Source organism: Poecilia latipinna, unplaced genomic scaffold (genome assembly GCF_001443285.1).
Source record: "Poecilia latipinna isolate Pla-1442-1.1 unplaced genomic scaffold, P_latipinna-1.0 Scaffold2676, whole genome shotgun sequence".
In the NCBI taxonomy this organism is placed as follows: Eukaryota; Metazoa; Chordata; class Actinopteri; order Cyprinodontiformes; family Poeciliidae; genus Poecilia; species Poecilia latipinna.
The window spans coordinates 9,548-29,367 of NW_015115292.1; the positions used below are offsets into that span (position 1 = coordinate 9,548).

Genomic DNA, 19,820 nt, shown 5'->3' on the forward strand with positions numbered 1-19,820 from the left:
AGCTGCTGCACTGTAAATCCATGATGCTCATTATCATGTACTTATTGTAGTCTCATAAAGTTTGCTCTTTGTTTTCCTGCAGTATCTCCCCATCCTGTACTCCCAAAGACTCTCTTTGGGAGTCTTTTCTCCCAAAGAGAGAAGACTGCATCACTTAGATGCTACAAGGATCTTTTTTTTTCCTCCTGAAAACTTTAACAGTTTGAAGTTAACTTGAATTTCCAAAGTAAATACCAGATTAAAACACAGTGGCTTTGTTGTTGCATTTGCTATTCACACACTGTTTTAATTTTGATATAGTTTCCTTCTTCATGGATGTTGCACCATTTTATTTTTTATATTATTGTTTTCCCAGAATTTGTTGACTTGCATGCTGTCATGCTGAAAATGCCTTTTTTAAGAAAAAATTCAGGGACCTATTTTTGTTTTGTTTTTTGCTAATAAGCGATAATACAGCCCAGGTATGAAAGCAAAATGTTAAGTTTTTATTTGTTTTTGGTTTTTTTTGTTTTTTTAAACAAAGAATTGATGGAGTTCAGTCTGGGTGGGACACCATGAAATGCTCATTATCTGCAGCAAGAACAAGGCCATGTCTGGTTTTCCTCTGGTGCTTCTTCACATGAACACCTTCACCTCCACACACAGCCATGGAACAGCTTGTCGTTGCCAGGGCAGCTACTTAAGCTCTATGGCAACCTGTCACCATGTGGGTGCAGCAGTAGTCTGGCAGTGTGCATGTGCTACCAACCACTTAGCATGATAGTGTTACTCAAACTGTTTAACTTCCTGAATTGTTCAAGTGAAATCCCACTCCAACACATTTATAATTTACTCAGTAAAGTGGACTAATTCAGGAATTAGATCATCAACATAAAAATCCCCAGTAAGACCCTGTTTTATGTTCCAGTGTGTTTAAATGAGCTGAACAACCCTTTGAGTTTAGTGCATCACTCCTAACTAGTAACCAGAAAAGGTTCTTAAAACACAGACAGCCCTGCGACAGCCTCATTCATATGCTGGAAGCACTGATCTGCACAAACAGAGAACCCCTTCCCATCACAGTAACCACTACTTGATCACATGACCAGTTCCAGATGGTACTTCCTGATTCTGACATCATTTTAGCTTCACATTTCTGCTGTGTGTGCGTGCGTGCGTGAATGAATCACACATTACTGCATCTGCTTTACTGCTTTCATACTGATGTTTTTAAAACTGCCTATAAACTACTTAATTTAAGTTAAAAAATACAAAGAAAAAACAAAACTTATTGATGTCATCTTTCTGCTGACTCGGCAACATGACTGAGTCAGAGTTGTATATTGAAATGGTGTAAATGTGTAATAAGGTAACGGCATGTAAATGATTGAAAGGATTAATGAGACACTGGAAAATATTTAGTGTACAGAGCCGGAGTGGGAGGCTGAGGCAGAGCGGCCTGATCAACCTCTCTGTGACCAGGAGGCAGACCCGCTGCTCCCACTCCAAGCATCATGTTTGGATCTTTTATTGGTTCTGGCGTCGACGATCCACACGTCTCCATCATTCCTAACTAACCCACAGTCTGTGGAACCAAAATCATGTTTAAGCCGTTTGGTGGAGTTGCTTTACTATGTCACATTTTGCTCATTTTAATTTGAGCAACAAGAAAATCTATTCTGAAACCTGAACATGTGTTCAGTTACTTGACGTGTGGTAATGAGTTTCAGTGTGAGAGTCGTTTTGGGTCCGGTCAAAGGCGAGTCCATGTCGTCTGTCTGAGAGATTTGGGTGGAATTTTACAATATGTGATTTTTGGAAGCTTTCTTAATATATCTGATATCGACACAAAAGTGAACGTATTTTTACTGACATGCACCTCTTTTTTTTTTTTTTGGCTAACCCCTTATTCACTGTATTTATATACAAAACATGTATGATTCATTTTAGCTTTGGAAAACTCTCGTTTCTTTTCTTCACTGAAAAACTGACCACTTGTTAATTTTATCTTTGCAATATTGTAAATAAATTCTAGTTATTGACTTGAAGCGCTTTTTCTGACTCAGCGAGTTATTGCTGTCAGCTTTCTAAAGAGTCTTCCTCATTGATTATTTTCACACATAAAAATAATGAATGGTAACTCAGGAGAATGTCTCCTGGGAGAAAAGGAAAGCTCCAGCAGCTTGTTACCAAGAGGAAGCTCTGAGAACAGCTGGTATGTCTTGCATGTAAAAAGTAAAATAAGAAAATCTTTCTGTTGACACACATGAAATTACTGAGGATCTACATCAACAGTTACTGTTGGAAGAAGTTTCATTCAGATACAATTTTATTCTCGTATATCAAGTCAGACTAAAAATGGAAAGGTCTGAATGTCAAAATTTAAAAGTGATAGGAAGAGAAAAACAACTTCACTTGTGAAATTATTTGACTCAAAGTGTTTTTGCTTTGTAATAAGATCCTCTTCAGGTGGTTACTAAGGTTTAAACTTTAGATGGTGAAGTCACTATAAAGTAAGCAAAGTAAATGAGAAATTCATGTAGTGTAAATGGCTGGCTGTTAAACACACCTTGTCTTTAGGAGCTCTAAAACTGGTGACATCATGTAAACTGAATGAAAGAGTTGGAGGAAGGCTTCATGAATCCAGACCCGATCCTACAAAGCTGATTTCATGTGTGACTGGAAACGCCTGATTTTGAAAGATGAAAGGTCAAAGGAGGGCACTTCTCCCAGGCTGAGCTCACACAGGAGCTTACCAATGACTGGGCCGAACTTGAAGCCATGACCTAAAGGAGAGGAATCATAGAAGTAAAAAAAAATAAGTAAATAAGATCCATGTCACAACAAAGACAACTAAAGACCGAGGCTAACAGGAGACAGCTGAGCCTCCACAGTGTAACTACATGCTCAACATTTTGGGAGATTCTCTGCATGAATCACATAGAGCTTCCCACATTTTGTACAATGAACTTTCAGAAAAGGCCTAAATAAAATGAATTGATATATTTTACTTTGAACAGAGAGATTTTTCTATAATTCAAAGAAAATACATTAGTCTGCTGACAAAAAAAAATCCCCCCTGCACAACAGCAGGAGGAGCTGTAGTCCAACATATCACAGGATATAAACATTAAAAGGAAACAAGTTATCCTGGCTCAGTGATTTCAAAAACACTTAGATTTGTGATCTGGTGATCAACGGTAGGAGAGGTTGTAGTAACTGTCATGGCGTCCTGGTTTCCAATATACGACTCTTTAGTTGGCTTTGATGTTTTTGGAAATATACCTGAGAATCCTGCTCCAATGACGATGTTGCTGTAGTTCGGATGGTAATCCAACACAAAGTGGCGATCAGGTGTTAGCTACAAAAACAAAACAAGCAAAATAGAACAAGTCATATATGAAATATTTTACTGATACATAAAGGCAATCTGAATTATGCACATATATGTTTTTCCCCTGCAATTTCAGATTTTCTGCCTCATTTATTAAACCTCTGCAGCTATTTTTAAAGCCCTTTTAAAAAAATAATCAAAATTCTGCCTCTGGAAGAACAGACAACACTCACTAATACCAAAGGGCCAACTCTCAGAAAAGGACATTTTTAGTTCACCACAAGAAGGCGTGAATGATATGAGGCTGAGAACAAAATGATCTGATTTTCACCCCACTGCTGCAAGAAGGAAAACTGATTTCAGATGTTCAGCCTGACCTTCAGAGACTTTACGCCTGAGTAGAAATACTAACACAGAGCAAACCCAAAACAACCCCAGAACGTGACACTTCAAGGCAGAAATACTTCTGAGGGTTTCTCCTCCACCCTTACTGTATACATGCAGCTCTCCACCACAGCAGGCTCAGGAACCAGGCCGGGTATGCATCTGGAAACGTATCGCTTCAGGATATCGATGTCAGACGTGTCCGTCTGCAAGTCTCTGTAATCCGGGTCAGTCTTGCTGCCTATGTGGTAGCATATCTGTACACACAGTGAGAATACATGGGCCAACAATCATTGCACTCCAAACGCTCCTTTGCAATCTGAATATTGCACACACTAATATTGCGACGATGATATTTTGAGCAGCCTCACTTTCAATAGTTGAGGAAATGCTGGATGTGTATTACACACTCACCCACCTTCACCAAGTCTGGGTATTCATTCGACGGGAGGCCATAAATGTGTTCTTTGCTCTCCAAACTCCCAGTGACCACAAAGCATGGAAAATGCTGCTTCACACCATAAGTCCCAGGAGTCTTCTCTTTCCAGTAGCACACATTGATCTTAACAGTCTGTTGTGCAAAGACAGCAATATAGCTCAGTCAGACATGCATCCTAACCGTCCAGCAAAATGGTTGCTAACCATTTCTGCTGGATGATAAATTGTCCCAGAACGCAGGGCCGGCCCAAGGCATTAGGGCCCCAGGGCCACCAAAGGGTCCCCTCAGTGGAGCTGATTTTTTTTTTTTAGTAATAATTTCTATGTCATTGTAATATCAAAAACACACAATTTCACTATGAAGTGATTTGTTTTTACAATAATATATATTTGATAATGTATGTAGAAATTATTATTTTATTGATAAAAAGAAAAAAAAATGTTCTTGGGGGGCCCCTGGTGGCCGCGGTAGGTACTGCATGCTTCGCTGGTGTTACATGAGCTGCAATGAGCAGAGCAGCCAAACCTCCAAAGCTCTGATCAGAAGTTAAGTTAGCAAAACAATGTCTCAAAAAAGGACTTATCCTTCAGGGAGGGAGAAAAGAAAGAGGAAGAACTGAAAAAAGCCAAGATAAAGGTTTGTTTCAATGAGCCTTGGTAATGTTTAACAGAAAGATTACTGGAGCAGCTAATAGAAAATTAGCTTGATAGCGACCTGGAACAGTCCAGTTCAACAGCCAAACATTTATGCTAAGGTCTTTGTGTTTGTGTGAAGCTCAGTTTTAACTTTAAATGAGTTTATTCTCCTGCTTGGCTCTGTATATTTCTGAGGTATTTTTGGCTTCAAAACGCTGAGTTTGATAACAATAATTGAACCTTCCCAATGTTTGACATTGTCTAGCAAAATGTTTTTATGTCAGGCTACATAGCTGCTACATCGATGAGCTGCTCTATGCTGTAGTTGGGGATATGTTGTTTGCTGCTGAGCATAATCATTTTGTGGCTAAAACAAACATTTTTACATCAACTTCTAAGTGAAACTATTGTTAAAATCATTTGAAGGCTCAGAATCAGTCTAGTACCGGTACCGGTCCGCATTCTCAGGGGAGAAAGACTCACCTGGTATAAATTAAATTTTTAGCAATTGGAGTTACGCTTAAGAGAAATTTATTTAATCAAAGAGTGTCATGAATATGTGTGTAGAGCTGCACCGATTGCAGTTTTCTGGCCGATCCCTGGTTACCGATCTTTAAAATGCTTGATCTGCCCATTTTGATTTTGGCTGATATAATTTTTTTTTTGTCTGAAATGTAGGGTATAGCAATATAGCAAGAAAGTCACTGTTGGCAACAGTGGGATGAATATTAACTGTAAATGTTCAGACCTGACCTGGTGGGTTGGTCTGTCAGTCAAACCTCTCACTGCAGAGCAGAAGAGGACAGAGACTGATTTATAAACCTTTGCTGACAAAGATAAGATTAGGGGATAAGATGGGCTTCACGTGCAAGTATCAGCCAATCACAATCCCCCAAAATTAAAGAAATCAGCACCCAGAAATAGGCCTGTCGCGATAAACGATAAATCAATTAATCACACGATAAATTAAACCTGCCAACCTCATTTTAATTATCGGCTTTATCGTCTCTTCCTGCCATTTTTTCTTTCTGTTGATGACACTGAATGAAAAAAGACTCAGCTCCGGTGCTCTCCACTGACCCTCCCTTCCTTAGTGTAATGTCCAGCTCACACTACACGAGTTGTCGGCCCATTTTCAAAACCTGAGAGACACATTAGCCGACAAAAATCCTAGGCATAACGGTTCAGTCGGGTTCGATCGTGCCGTGTGGTGTCCAGCCACATGGGCACAAAATAATGGCTACAAGTCCAGTTAACTAATTTTACTCAGCCATTAATCAATGCTTTATTAGAATCTACCTGTGATGCATGTGGCTTAGTCAGCGTAAAGTCCTGACTGAATGAAAATCATTATAACCTAACTATGTCTTGGGCCGGCCCTGCCAGAATGTATTGCGATAAACAATAATATTGTTGTTTTGGGACTATTTTCAAGTACTGTGATAGTAATAATGGCATAATAAAGCAAGAACACATTCTCAAGGATCAATAAACTTTAAATTCTAATAAACATTTAAACACTAGAACTGGAGAACATTTGAAATATCCAAAAGAAAGAAAGAAAACAACAGAAACAACAAATAAAATGAATTATAAAGTCTCTGTAAACAAAATTGTCTTTCAACAATAAAAAAAAAAGGGATAGTTGAGACCACAGCACCAGACTGACGACCAGTTTTGGTAGAAAGACAGAGAAAAGAGAAAAATGATGAATCAAGAAAATGAAAATGATTGAGTTTCTTGTCATTTATTATGCAATTAATTGATTTGTGGTGTATTGTGACAGGTGTATTCATTTGTTCAGGAATGGGGATCATTGTGAAGTCAGTCAAATAGAACCGTCAGCTGGGTTTCCTTAGGTGGCAGAGTTTGACCTAAACTTCTGTAAACTGCAGAATGGATACATTTATAACCATTTCTATTGGGAATTCTCATGTTGGGGGCTTTTCTAGGTTCTCTACTGGATAACTGAACTGGGGCTTGTGTCTGTATTTCTCAGGTTCCCTTGACAGTGACTCTGGTTTGGTACCAGTCATTAATGAAAAGGTCCGTTCCAGCCCTGCAACATGTGTTGTGTTTATCCCTGTGGGTGCAGTAGTCACTCATCTTTGAAAATGATGGGATTCATACTGAAACCTGAGGAGTTCAGAGAGACGGACGGATCAGAGGAAGGCTGCTGAAAACCATCTACAGACCTAACAGATTCCTAATTAAACTGTTTGAATTTAAATCACTTTGTAGGAATTTACAAACTAAGTTTTATCTAAAGTGATGCTTAATGTGCAATTAAGGCAGGAAATATGTAGCCAGAAAAAAGGAAAAACTGAATCAACATTCAGCATAGACCCTGTATTCTAACTTTGTGATCTTGATATTTAAATACGTTGCATTTTGTTTAATAAAGCTAATATAATCAAATTGATTCTGTGGCATGTGGCATACAATACATGCTGTCATCTCAACACTATTACACATTACACCATGTGTGAATACCTCCAGTGGTAACTGGAAACCAGTATGAGCCAGGAGCTTATTGGTCCAGGGTCCAGCAGTGATCACCACATTTCTCGCTTGATAAACTCCTCCAGAGGTCATCACCTTGACAACAGGACCAGGCTTGATTTCTGTAACCTTCTCGTTGTCTTGTATGACCCCACCCAACTTCTGAAACTGATCCTGGAGAAACAAAACCAAACATGTTCCAGGAATGTTTCAAATTAAAGAAAAAAATAAAAACTGTTTATATCAGGACATTATTTCTAAGCATCATGTCATCTAGTAGTTCTTGTGCAGACAGGATTCTTTTTTTTTTTTAAGAAATAAAGTAAACATGTATTTCTACTCAAATCAGGTTAACACAAATAACTTTAATATCATGTCTGGATATCTTATAGAATTAAGATTGCAAAAAACACATGGTTGTACTTTTGTACTTTATGCTACATTAAGTTAATGTTTCCAACAGGTAGCTATACTTTTAAACAAAGTTAAATGAATATAAATGAGATGCCTGCGTTGCAGTGAAGCTGAGCCGTACCTGAACCGCTTTCAGGGCCCGGTCTGCAAACAGAACGCCGCCGGTTACATCCAGCAGGGCGCCGTGGCCCTCAGACAGAACCACGTTGGGGATGTGCTGGTGGAAGTTATCACGGCTCAGAATCACCGTGGGAACCTTGTTCTTCAACAAGGTGTTCTTGACCAGCGGGTAATCCCCACTGGTTTCTGGTCCCATGACTAACAGTCCAGTTTGTCTGTGAGGAGAGATGAAGGCGGCAGGGTGGACGGACAGTTTAAACACACAATTTGTTCTACTAATAGAAAACAAGCTAATGTAAAAGTGAAAGGCCACTACTAATATTATAAGTGTCACATCCAGCTGAAGTACAAAAGTACATATTTGTAACTGTGCAGCACACAGTTACATTAGGAAAAAAAAATATTTTGTGGAAAAAGTGAAACATTTTGCATGTTCTTCCTGTGCAAGCAAGACCTAGTTCTTCACCCCCAAAACACAATGTTTGGTTAATTAGTTTCTCTAATTTTCTCCTTGAGTGAAATTAATCACTCAATGTGTGTGCGTGCGTGCGGATTGTTTGTCCATTGTTGACCACCACTCCCTGCAGCCCTGCAAAGGTAACCGATATGTACATACTTTTTGAAATGACTGATGAAAGATATTGAACTTTTGCCACAATATTACATTGTTTTAGATTTAATATTTACAGTTTCTTGATTCTCAGTCTGGGCAAGCCTTCATGTTGTGTTTAAACAGTTTTCCACTCTGCATCTTAGCTGATGCCTGACCTGTACAGCGTCACTCCGGCCTCCTTCTCCAGCTGGGCCCACAGCTGGTAGCCCTCCCCCATCATCTGCGTGTAAATGTCCTGCTCATAGGCTCTACGTATGATGCGAGTCTGACCATGGGAGCTCCCTCTGGTGTGAGGCAGAACGAACTGGACAAAAATGGTTCAGATTAAGGAAAGAGAAAACCTGCTGCTGAAGTGAAGTAAGCATGTCCTACTGTATACAAAAACTGCAGCTGTGATCTACTCAAGTACAGAAAATGATTTGCTTAGTGTAAAAAAAAAAAAAGATTATGAATCTCTTTGAGGCTTGTCTGTTTAATAATGCATTCGGGTTTATTTATACAGCCCCAACACACACTATTAAAAAAAAAAACATCTCTAATTTATGGTAAAATCCCAGTAGCTGTGGTTGCCGGTGTTTATACGGTAAAATTCTGGCAACCACAGCTGCTGGGATTTTACTGTAAATCAGCGATATTGCCTTTTTTTTTTTTTTTACAGTGCACAACGATTATCATGTCAAAGCACTTTACAAAAAGAATGCGAATCAATCCAATTCATATAGGCAGATTCCATATGATTGTATTCCTATCGGATCCTGCGTTAAACAATGACAGCGTCCCTTTAACAGAAAGAAAACCTGAACAGACTCTGACTCACAGCGGGCAGCCGTCCACAAAAACACACCCGGTCAGACTGAGCAGTATTGAATATGTTACATAAGAAGAAGAGAGATGATGACAGTAGAAGCTCTGAGCCCATTTCAAAGCTCGGCGCTTTTCATCTCAGCCACCAATAAAAGCTCAGCTGTCAGAATTATTTTATTGATTTGACTGTAGAGAGACGGAAAACAGTTTTTTCTCTTCCGTTTATTTCATCAGCTCTTAGCAGTGATGAATTCATGTAAATCTTTGTCAATAAAATGTATTCTATTAGAAATAAAATCATCGGCATCATCCCAAATATGATTACTAAGTCTGTAGTAGTGAGGTAGTCCTGGAGAAAACTGTAAAACTTGATCTGTTTTACTAGCCTTTAGATTTTATTAGCTGAATCAAAACCTTCAACTTGCATGTTGGACCCAATCAAATAATGTAAAGAAATGGACCCTTTAATTTCTGCCCCCATTTCAGAAATGATTCTTCTGTCCTGAGTAAATGGTTTTAAGTAAGCTGCAGCTGAACTTTTCATTTTACCGATGAAAACTTTTCTTGATCAAGGCAGTTTAATAAATTACAGACCTCTTTCTAATCTTCCTGTCTTATTGAAAGGAGTTACTAATCAAGAGTGTGAACATCTATACAGTAATGACTGTCAGAGCTCATCATAACACTGAAGGCACACTGCTAAATGTCACTGATGCTCTCCTTGGCTCAGTTGCAGGACTGGTGCCTGTACTGGACCTGTTGGACCTCAGTGCTGATTTTAACACATCCATCACAATGTCTTCTTAGAACAGTTTGAACATGTGGGCATCAAGGGAACAGCAGGCTGGTTGAAACCAGGTTACAGGTTTTTCCATGTTTATGATCAAACTTCTTCACACTCCAATGTCCGTTGTGGAGTACCACAGGGTTCAGTGCTTGAGCTAAAACACTTGGGAACGTTATCAGACGACATAGGAAAATATCAAATCATAATGATAATATTCAGCTATATTTTATCCATAAATCCTGATTAATTTAGTCAGTTAAGTAAACTACATGCATGTCTCAAAGACATAAAATGCAGATAACTTTAGTCAAGCTTTGGCGCATTGTAGAGCATGTTCATAGGATAATTGTTGTTTTTGTCGTTTCATTGGTTCCAGTTGGTAAGAAACAAACCAATTCATGATGAGTTGATTTTGTTATGAAAATAGTAAATGTCTTGTACTTGTATAGCTCTTCATCAAGTCCAGAGAACCCTACATCCAGACACTTGAATGGCTGTGGCTACAAGCTACAAGCTACTGCATTGTAGCCTCAGCTGCTCTGGAGCAACCTGACAGAGGCAACACTGCCTTGCAATCATTTACATTGTTTATTGTCAGTTCAGCTTGTTCGAGCCGAGTATTACTAAAAATAAATAAAAATTAAATACTGTTGAATATGCCATCATTCTCGTTTTCAATATTTATTATTAAAATAGATTATGTAAGGATTTTTTTGACCCTGTCTGTCAAAGTGACAAACAATCGATCTCTGTTGTAACCGTAGTAGACGATTAAGAAGCCAGTTTGATCCGACCTTTACTCGCTCCACTGTCTGCTTCTTAGCAGACCAAAGTGCACCTGTTATACTTATGCAACACCAGACAGTACGCCTCATTTATGGGTCACTTGTTTACAGTCTTGGCTGCAGGCCTGGATAAAATCATGCAGACAGACTAAAGAATGTGAATCAGAACAGCCTGATCTACGCAGATTTACAAATGACACTGTATGTGCTGTTCATCATGCTTCCAATTCAGACACGTTGTGGTTGTTCTTGAAGGAAAGTTAAAACTTTGCAAAAACTTTGTTCCGCAATTGGTGGGTTGCTGGTTCGATCAACTCTCCGTCCAACTCTGTTGTTCTGTCCTTGAGCAGGACGTTTCACGCTTCACCCACCTAACCTGTTGGTGAAGGTTGGAGGGCCCAGTGGAGCCGCAGCACGGCAGCCTCTCTTCTGTCTAATTAATCAATTGGAGCTAATTTTAATATGATAAACCACTAATTGTTTAAGACCCACCTTCACTTTTGTAATCCTTTTCTTTGAATGACAGCTTTCACTGTCAAAATTTACCTTGAAGTGATATTGTTTTTGAACGTCAGTCAGCCTTTAGATGTTACATCTTGTAAATGGAAGCTTCCTTCTCTCCTGGTCATAATGTCCCTTTAATCCCCAACCACTCCTGGTTTGGGTTTTATCAGGTTCCTCTCCTCTCTTTTTCTCTCCTCTCCTCTCTCACTCCTCCTCTTTTCATACTTGAATCTCCTCTACTCCTTGTCAAATCTACCTGAATTTATTTTTCTTCTACTGCAAATACTTCATTTTGTTCTAACAGTAACCAGGTTTAATCTTTTTTTTTTTTTTACATTCCAACAGCTGTTTGAAGACATATGTGATCATTTTTATGCTATTTGTTTCTGAATATTGTTCTACTTTAGCTTATCTGCTAGCTCCTCTCTAGAGGCAGTTCTTTATAGCTATATAGCTTTTTAAAGCTATAAAGAACTGCTACCAATAAAACTTGTCTACCAATTTGTACATTTCAACAACTGTCTTGACCAGCGAGTAGTTTTAAGGTAACTTCATCTTGTTCAGCTGTTTCCAGCTAACAGCCATGGTATTTAAACCAGATCAGGGCTTGCTTTTGTAATCTTTCTGCTAATTTATTGCATTTCAGCAGGTTTTCTGCAGTTTACTTCAAAACTCTCTGCAGTTTATGAGCAGAAAAAGTGTTTTTACATAAAAGGCTCACATACACTTCACATGGTCACAAGTACAATTTCAAAGCAAAAATAAATGATATTTTACACTGAAGTAACTCAAAGACATTCTGAATGTTTGACAGGCTTCAGAATTCTCACATTTTAAAAGTCAGCATCTACATCTTTCTATTGATTTATGGAAATCCTTTTTTTGTTCCTTTAGCTTTTACAATCTGTAAGCATTTTAATTTAAACAATATGCCAGGTGAGTGACAGGCTACACAGAACGGGTAAACAGCTGCAGAAGTAAATGTGATTCTAGTATAAAGGGTAAAATAGCTAACTCAAGACCCAAGACTTTTGGGTTTTGAATTCAGTTTCTGAACAATTATCTTTGTGTCATCAGCGCAACAGGCTGTAGGTTTTTGTGTGTGTGTGTGTGTGTGTGTGTGTGTGTGTGTGTGTGTGTGTGTGTGTATGTGTGTGTGTGTGTGACACACCTCACCTGTTCCAGCAGCAGAGTCTTCTTGTTGTGTTTAGCCAGCTGGTAGGCCGTGAAGGAGCCCTGGACTCCAGCCCCGATCACCACACAGTCATAGTCCTGCTTAGCAGACATGCTGCTGGACTCTTCATGACACACTGTAGTCATACTCAACTCTCAGCCTTTTATAGCTCAGCCTTTTATTTCTCCGCCCACGATCAGTGGAGGAGGACCCAAGCTTATAATTCACTGGAGAACCCAGTGGTCAGGGTCATGTCTGCTGTCTGGACTTCTTGATCAGACCATCTGAGATCTCTTGTTGCTCTGCTGGAGTTACCAGGTGCAGCTGGAGGTCATTGAGGTTTATGGCTTCTGACCTACTGATCCTCTGCATGACTGTCTGCACGCTGAGTTTAAATGGACGCTCTGCTGTCTGGTCTTGTAGTCGGTTGGTGATAACTCAGCTGCTTCTCCACCGCATCAGTTTCTGCCAAGGCAGCTGGTTGGTTGGCCAGAGCATGATCCTCTGACCTGCTGTGAAGGGGAGCAGAACAAATTGTTCCAACATTTGTAGTGTGTTTTTATTTATTTATTTATTTATTCTTTACTTTTTGTGTTTGTTTTGCTTGCATTATTTAATTTACAAACGTGTTTTCCTTTTTTTTTTTTTGATTGATGGCTAATTTGCTTTGGTTGTTGCATTGCATGCTTTTTTTTTTTTTATTTTTTTTTTTACCTGACATAATTGTCAGGTAAAAACAAACAGTATGCCTGAAGCCATGGTTTTAAATAGGATCATGTTTTAAGGAATTGTTAAAATATAATATTGTATGTTGTCTCTCCCTGCTGCCTCTCAGATGATCACTGCTCACTGCGCTGCTTCATTTGTAGTCCCTCCTTTATAATGAATGGCTCTCTGTGAGCAACCCGACGGCCTGACAGGAACATGTCAGTAGCTGCTCCTGTTTTGTGATTGTCTTTTTCTTCTAACCCAAAAGCTAGTGAGTAACTGACATTTTCAGGGAAATATCAGATCCTAAAGAGTTGTTTGCATTCTTTCGGCCTTTCAGTATTTCAGTTTGCTTGATTGTTTCCTTTTCGCTGCTGCTGAACAAACCTGAAAAACAATCTCTCCTGCTGCAAATTCAGACCAAGCTGAAAATCTTTGCAAGAGGAGACAGAAAAGCATTAAATGTAGAAGCAAACAGCTACATGCCAACATCTCTCTAAAGGATTTGAATGCATATGTAATGGCTGATTGGTTGTTTTCTGGCCGTTTACCAGGTTCTGGGACAAAGGGTCATGGAGGGTATGCTCCAGTTCCATCTGGTTTTTTCCTGCGCCTTCGTCATCCAACTTCACACCTGATCAAAGGGCAGCTGTTAGACTCATATCACACCAGACAGCCAGCTTCAGCCATTGGTCACTTGTTTGCAGTATCTCTTGTAGATGTGCAAAAAATAACCTTAGAGAAATGCAGCCATTGCACACTGGAATATTTCTGCCCTGTATACATCATTTAATACCTTTGATGTTTATTATACAAACAAGTTGCTAATAAATCTTTTCACCAACAGCAATACTCAATATTACCCCATGTTGCATAAAATGTAAGTGTTTATATCTAGCCACTGGAAAGTCAATTTCTTAGAAAGCTTGCAGCCAGGCTAGCTTTCTGCTCTGAACAGAGAGGAATACGAAGGCAACACGCTGCCAAGGTGTAACTCGTCTTGTGCTTGAAATTAATGCAGCTCTGCTCTTTGTTTTGCTTTGCATGTGAAGACATACATGCTGTGGCTGTGTGGAGACAAAAGAACCAAAAGGAAGGATTGAGTTAAATGTATCATTTCTAAGCTCATCTGAGCAGGAAAAGGGAAATGTGAACCAGGTTACATGTGTAAAGGATTGAGGTGGCAATTTACTAACATATGAACAGTTCTGAAATGTTTATATGAGGAGGTGATGATTGAAGAAAGTGAAAGAGAGAACACCGTGTGAAAGTTAGCCAATCAGAGGTAGATAATAAGTAGAAGGCCACAGTGACATTGAAATGGATGCAGTGGGACAAGAAGTTGGTTCAGTTGACACCTGTTGAAATATTTTAGAGTATGCAACAGAGAAGATTGTGTACTTTTTAAAGTTGACTGTTAAACTCATTAGGAATGGTTGGGTTCATCTGCTGTTGGGTTGATGTGCAGTAATAACTACAGAGTGACAAAACTGTTGAGTCAAAGGATGTCATGCTGTTGTGTAAGAACAAGAAGCTGGAGAAAATTTTGTGCATAGTTACATATTGATTTTTTTATTGACTAAATTCGCTATCAAAACAATGATTAATAGTTTTCCCCCAATAGTTTTCAGTGCTCCTACTAAAAAGTCCCAGTTTACACTGCAGGCCTTTATGTCCCGTCATCTTATCATTGTTGATCTAACATTACTTTTTAAAATAAACTGTTAAATATGTTTTAATTAAACCTTAAGTTTGATCAGACCAAAATGATTTTTTTAAAAGTAAAATCAAAACTCATCGCTTCTTCAAAATTAACTTTTACAGCAGATAGTGGTCAGGGCCAAAAAGGAGAACAATCAAACATTTTCACCACTGCCTTTACACATGGCAGATGCTCGAATAAACTTGAAGTCAGTATTCACTTAATTCTTCAACTTCAAATTTTATTTCAAAAGCAAAATAATTATTTACTTATTGTGTAGATTTTTTTTCCTCATACAAGCATTAAGTCAGGAGTCTGTGGGTTTCTCTCTTCTCAGTTCTTAAAGTTTTCCACTAGATGGCGCCACACAGCTGCAGCCTCCTGGAGCCAGACCTCCGCAGGCGTGAAGCTGCACAGCTGATGATCAACCTGTTTGATTCAGTGGTTCAGTGATGCAGGAAGATTAAAGAAGTCTCATATAAAATATTTTATAAAGTCTATCCTACAAAGGTATATATTAATTCTATATTCAAGAAAGAATTGAATGTAAATTGTATGTTTTGTGATTCATAACCTCAAACTGTTCTCCCCTTGTTTTGGGAGAATTTCTGTGACTTTATCCACAACAACATAGAAGCACAATTTATGCTTTTATGGGAAGACATCTTACTTGGCCTCATTGGTAAAAACATGCTTAACAATTGTGAGATTCTCACAAATCCTTTATTGTTACTAGCCAAATATCATATTCATTGTTCCAGGTACTCTGAAAGGAAGTCATGCTTTGCTGCATTTTACAATGAAGTAAAGTTTTATATCTGGGCTATCAAAGACTCTGAGAAAAAAATAGCTTAAAACAACTAAAATCTGTACTGCTTTGAATGAACTGTTAGGAACCTAAGCCTCTTAGCTTTTTCTTTTTCTTGAATGCTAAATATCTGTATTTATCTGTATTTACCTGCGTTTTGACTAAAGTCCGAGAGGTTAGAGTCCTTGTCAAACGGCGTTTTGACTAAAGTCCGAAGGGTTGGAGTCCCAGTTGACGGCGTCTCAACTAAAGTTCTACAGCTTTTTATTTCTTTCTCACTGTTTACGTTTTAATGATGTGAAGCCCACCGGAAAACGTTTTGGAGTCCTTAACTGGGACTCTAAGGACTTCAGTTAAACTACGTTTGACTGAAGTCCTAAAAGGGGTGCGGGTTTTAATGTTTTTGTTTTTTTTCAAAATCTCTTTCTCTTTCTCACTGTTTATTACATGCTGTTTTTATTTTAATTATGTAAAGCACTTTGAAATGCCTTGCTGCTGAAATGTGCTATGCAAATAAAATTTGATTGATTGATTGATTGATATTAGGACCAGACTCAAATGAGTTTAATTCTTCAAAAAAAAAATCATTAACAAAGCATAAAGATTTAAAGCAAGAATAAATCAAAGGATAAGTAACATATTTGGATCCAAATTAACTGAGGTCAACTGAACTCTAACTGAACACAAACAAAACTGACCTACAAACAAAGAACAAAAGGCTGCTTAAATAGGAGTGGAGTAACCTAAATCTACCACATGAGGGAGGTACGACATAACAAAAGAACAAATAAATACAAAATTAACTAAGGCATCCTATGAAACAAATAAAGCAAACTAACTTTAACTTAGCACAAACAATAAGTGAATATTTAAGTGACAAAATTAAATTAAAATCAACTTGAAGTCTCCCCCCTTCAGTCTTTCAGAAAATGGTTTGATCCAGGTTCCTCCTCCAGCTGGTTTATGTCAGCAGCACCTCAAACAAAAAACAAGTGTAAGTAAACCATTCAAACAGACATTAACTAAAGTGTGCACCCATTAGGAAATATATGTCTAAATGAAATAAACTTAAACAGACTATAAGCTATACTAATAAAGAAAAAAATACTAACACGATGTGGTGGTGGTAAGAGCATCCACCACATTGAGGCATAACAAATGTTTCACTCCGTTATACCGTTATTGGAATGTCTGAGAATAAAGTTTTTTTTTTCTTTTTAAAAAGACAATATTTTCTCCATTTTTTATTTTTGCATCTTAAGTAGTTTTATGAGTCATTGCCCTTTTCCTTTTATATCAATAAGGTTTTCAGCTGTCGTATTTTTGGTTATATTTTAAATGCCTTGTTACATTCTTTAACTGCTTTACAACATTCATCATTCCACCAAGGAACTACTTTTTTCTTACCTTTTACTTTTATTTTTGGTATGATAGAATTAGCAGGATTTAAAATATATTCTGTTATCTGACTTGTACATTCTTCAATGTTGCCTTTTAATGTTACCATATGACTGGATTTCTCAAAGTTTATTTTACATTTTTGCCAGTTAGCTTTGTTAATAGGAAATCTTCTTACCTGTTTATACTGTCATTAATTATTGTACTCACTGGAAAGTGATTACCTAATGTAGACTCCCAGTTGATATCCCATACACATGAACTTACAAGATAATCATATATTAATGTAATATCAGGACATGAAGCTGTACCTTTATGTATGTTTTCTCTGTAGCTTTTCCACTATTAAGACAAACTAATAGTGGAAAATCCATCATTTCTTCAACTGTGCTACAATTATGATAGATAGATAGATAGATAGATAGATAGATAGATAGATAGATAGATAGATAGATAGATAGAAACCGGATTCCAAAAAAGTTGGGACACTAAACAAATTGTGAATAAAAACTGAATGCAATGATGTGGAGATGGCAAATGTCAATATTTTATTCGTAATAGAAGATAGATGGCAGGTCAGAAGGTTAATCTGAGTAAATGTAACATTTTAGAGGAAAAATATGTTGATTCAAAATTTCACAGTGTCTACAAATCCCAAAAAAGTTTGGACAAGTAGCAATAAGTGGCTGGAAAAAGGAAATTGAACGTAAAGCAAACAGCTGGAAGACCAATTAACACTAATTAGGTCAGTTGACAACATGATTGGGTATAAAAAGAGCTTCTTAGAGTGTCAGTGTCTCTCTGAAGCCAAGATGGTAAGAGGATCACCAATTCCACCATTGTTGCGCAGAAAGATAGTGCAGCAATACCAGAATGGTGTTACCCAGCGTAAAATAGCAAAGACTTTTAAGTTATCATCATCAGCCGTGCATAACATCATCAAAAGATTCAGAGAATTTGGCACGATCGCTGTGCGTAAGGGTCAAGGCTGTAAAACTCTACTGGATGCTCGTGATCTCCAGGCCCTTAAACGTCACTGCACCTCAAACAGGAATGCCACTGTCAAGGAATCAACAGTATGGGCTCAGGAATACTTCCAGAAAGCATCGTCAGTGAACACAATCCACTGTTCCATCCGCCGCTGCCAGCTGAAACTCTACAGTGCAAAGAGGAAGCCATTTCTAAGCAGCTCCACAAGCTCAGTTGTTTGCACTGGGCCAGGAGTCATTTAAAATGGAGTGAGGCAAAATGGGCGACTGTTCTGTGGTCAGATGAGTCACGATTTGAAGTTCTTTATGGAACACTGGGACGCCATGTCATCCGAACCAGAGATAACCCAAGTTGTTATCAACGCTCCGTTCAGAAGCCTGCATCACTGATGGTATGGGGTTGCATGAGAGCTGGTGGCCTGGGCAGCTTGCATGTCTGGAAAGGCACCATTAAAGCAGAGAGCTATGTTCAGGTTCTAGAACAACATATGCTCCCATCTAGACGTTATCTCTTTCAGGAAAGACCCTGCATTTTTCAACAAGATAATGCCAGACCACATTCTGCAGCAATCACAACATCATGGCTACGTAGGAGAAGGATCCGGGTTCTGAAATGTCCAGCCTGCAGTCCAGATCTTTCACCTATAGAGAACATTTGGCGCATCATAAAGAGGAAGGTGCGACAAAGAAGGCCCAAGATGATTTAGAGGCATGTATTAGACATGAATGGCAGAGCATTCCTATTTCTAAACTTGAGAAACTGGTCTCCTCTGTCCCCAGACGTCTGAGTGTTGTAAGAAGAAGAGGAGATGCCACAGAGTGGTCAAAATGTCCATGTTCCAACTTTTTTGGGATTTGTTGATGTCATGAAATTTTGAAACAACATATTTTTCCCTTAAAATGATACATTCTCTCAGTTTAAACTTTTGATCTGTGATTTGTGTTCTATTGTGAATAAAATATATGTTGGCATCTCCACATCATTGCATTCAGTTTTTATTCACAATTTGTTTAGTGTCCCAACGTTTTTGGAATCCGGTTTGTAGCTAGAGATGGATGGATGGACGGACAGATAGATTAATAGATATTAGATTATATTCCAGACAGCCCAACCTTATAGTGCTGTATGTTCAAGTGTAAACTAGGACAGACCTTGTCTCTTTTAACAACATAATTCTCGAACAGACTGGAAAATGGAAATTTATGTAAGCAAACCAGAGGGAGCTCTCCAGTTATAGTAAGTGCTCCTTTTGTTACTAATTCAACCACAAAGCACAGTTTTAATGTGTTCAACAAGCAATATAATGAGTAAGGGGTTCAAAAAAAGAGTCAAGTGAATCTTAAATTAACTACATATTTTATTGTATTGATCAAAAACATTATGGCATGGCATTTCACTAAGACTCGGGTATATTACAGTGCACCACATTAACTTTGGCCTTTGACCTCAGCCCTTCAGCTACAGACCTCCAGAGACACCACTGTACCTCCGTCACCATATGCAGAGGTAGGTTGGGCACAAAAACCACCAGAAAGACAACACAAGTTGTGTTGAAGTGAACAGACAGACACACTCCACTCAGCATGCAAAATGCAAAAGCCTCTCATTATGAGCTTTTAAAAAACACCACATCCCGTAAGGCTTTAAGAACAAGGCTTTATTTGGACACAGTAACTTGGATAAAGCTTTTTCTTTTGGCTGTAACTAAAAACTATATAAAAAGTATATATTCTGACAAGG

At 38.3% G+C, this 19,820-nt stretch overlaps 1 protein-coding gene across 3 annotated transcripts; it reads right to left on the reverse strand.

The window, feature by feature from the left end:
* Positions 1 to 419: 419 nt before the first annotated feature.
* pipox (pipecolic acid oxidase) lies at positions 420 to 16,680 on the reverse strand. 3 transcript variants are annotated; one of them, XM_015020865.1, is made up of 9 exons: positions 16,669 to 16,680; positions 12,477 to 12,610; positions 8,576 to 8,724; positions 7,809 to 8,022; positions 7,265 to 7,447; positions 4,116 to 4,268; positions 3,805 to 3,954; positions 3,265 to 3,340; positions 420 to 2,765 (listed from the first exon to the last, which is right to left on the reverse strand). In XM_015020865.1, exons 2-9 carry the CDS (start codon positions 12,585 to 12,587, stop codon positions 2,635 to 2,637), a joined length of 1,167 nt encoding a protein of 388 aa, XP_014876351.1. In that variant the 5' UTR covers positions 12,588 to 12,610; positions 16,669 to 16,680; the 3' UTR covers positions 420 to 2,634. The 3 variants fall into 3 exon arrangements, with proteins under 3 accessions (XP_014876351.1, XP_014876350.1, XP_014876352.1); XM_015020864.1 differs by lacking the exon at positions 16,669 to 16,680 and having other exon boundaries at positions 12,477 to 12,642; XM_015020866.1 differs by lacking the exon at positions 16,669 to 16,680 and having other exon boundaries at positions 12,472 to 12,560.
* Positions 16,681 to 19,820: the final 3,140 nt, after the last annotated feature.

What these genes read in the sequence shown, in the direction of transcription:
- pipox (XM_015020864.1), bottom strand. Translation starts at nt 12,620, where the DNA reads ATGACTACAGTGTGTCATGAAGAGTCCAGCAGCATGTCTGCTAAGCAG. An exon ending in AGACTCTGCTGCTGGAACAG is followed by an intron (nt 8,725 to 12,476) that starts GTGAGGTGTGTC and finishes ATTTTTGTCCAG; the next exon opens with TTCGTTCTGCCTCACACCAG. An exon ending in GCCGGAGTGACGCTGTACAG is followed by an intron (nt 8,023 to 8,575) that starts GTCAGGCATCAG and finishes CTCTCCTCACAG; the next exon opens with ACAAACTGGACTGTTAGTCA.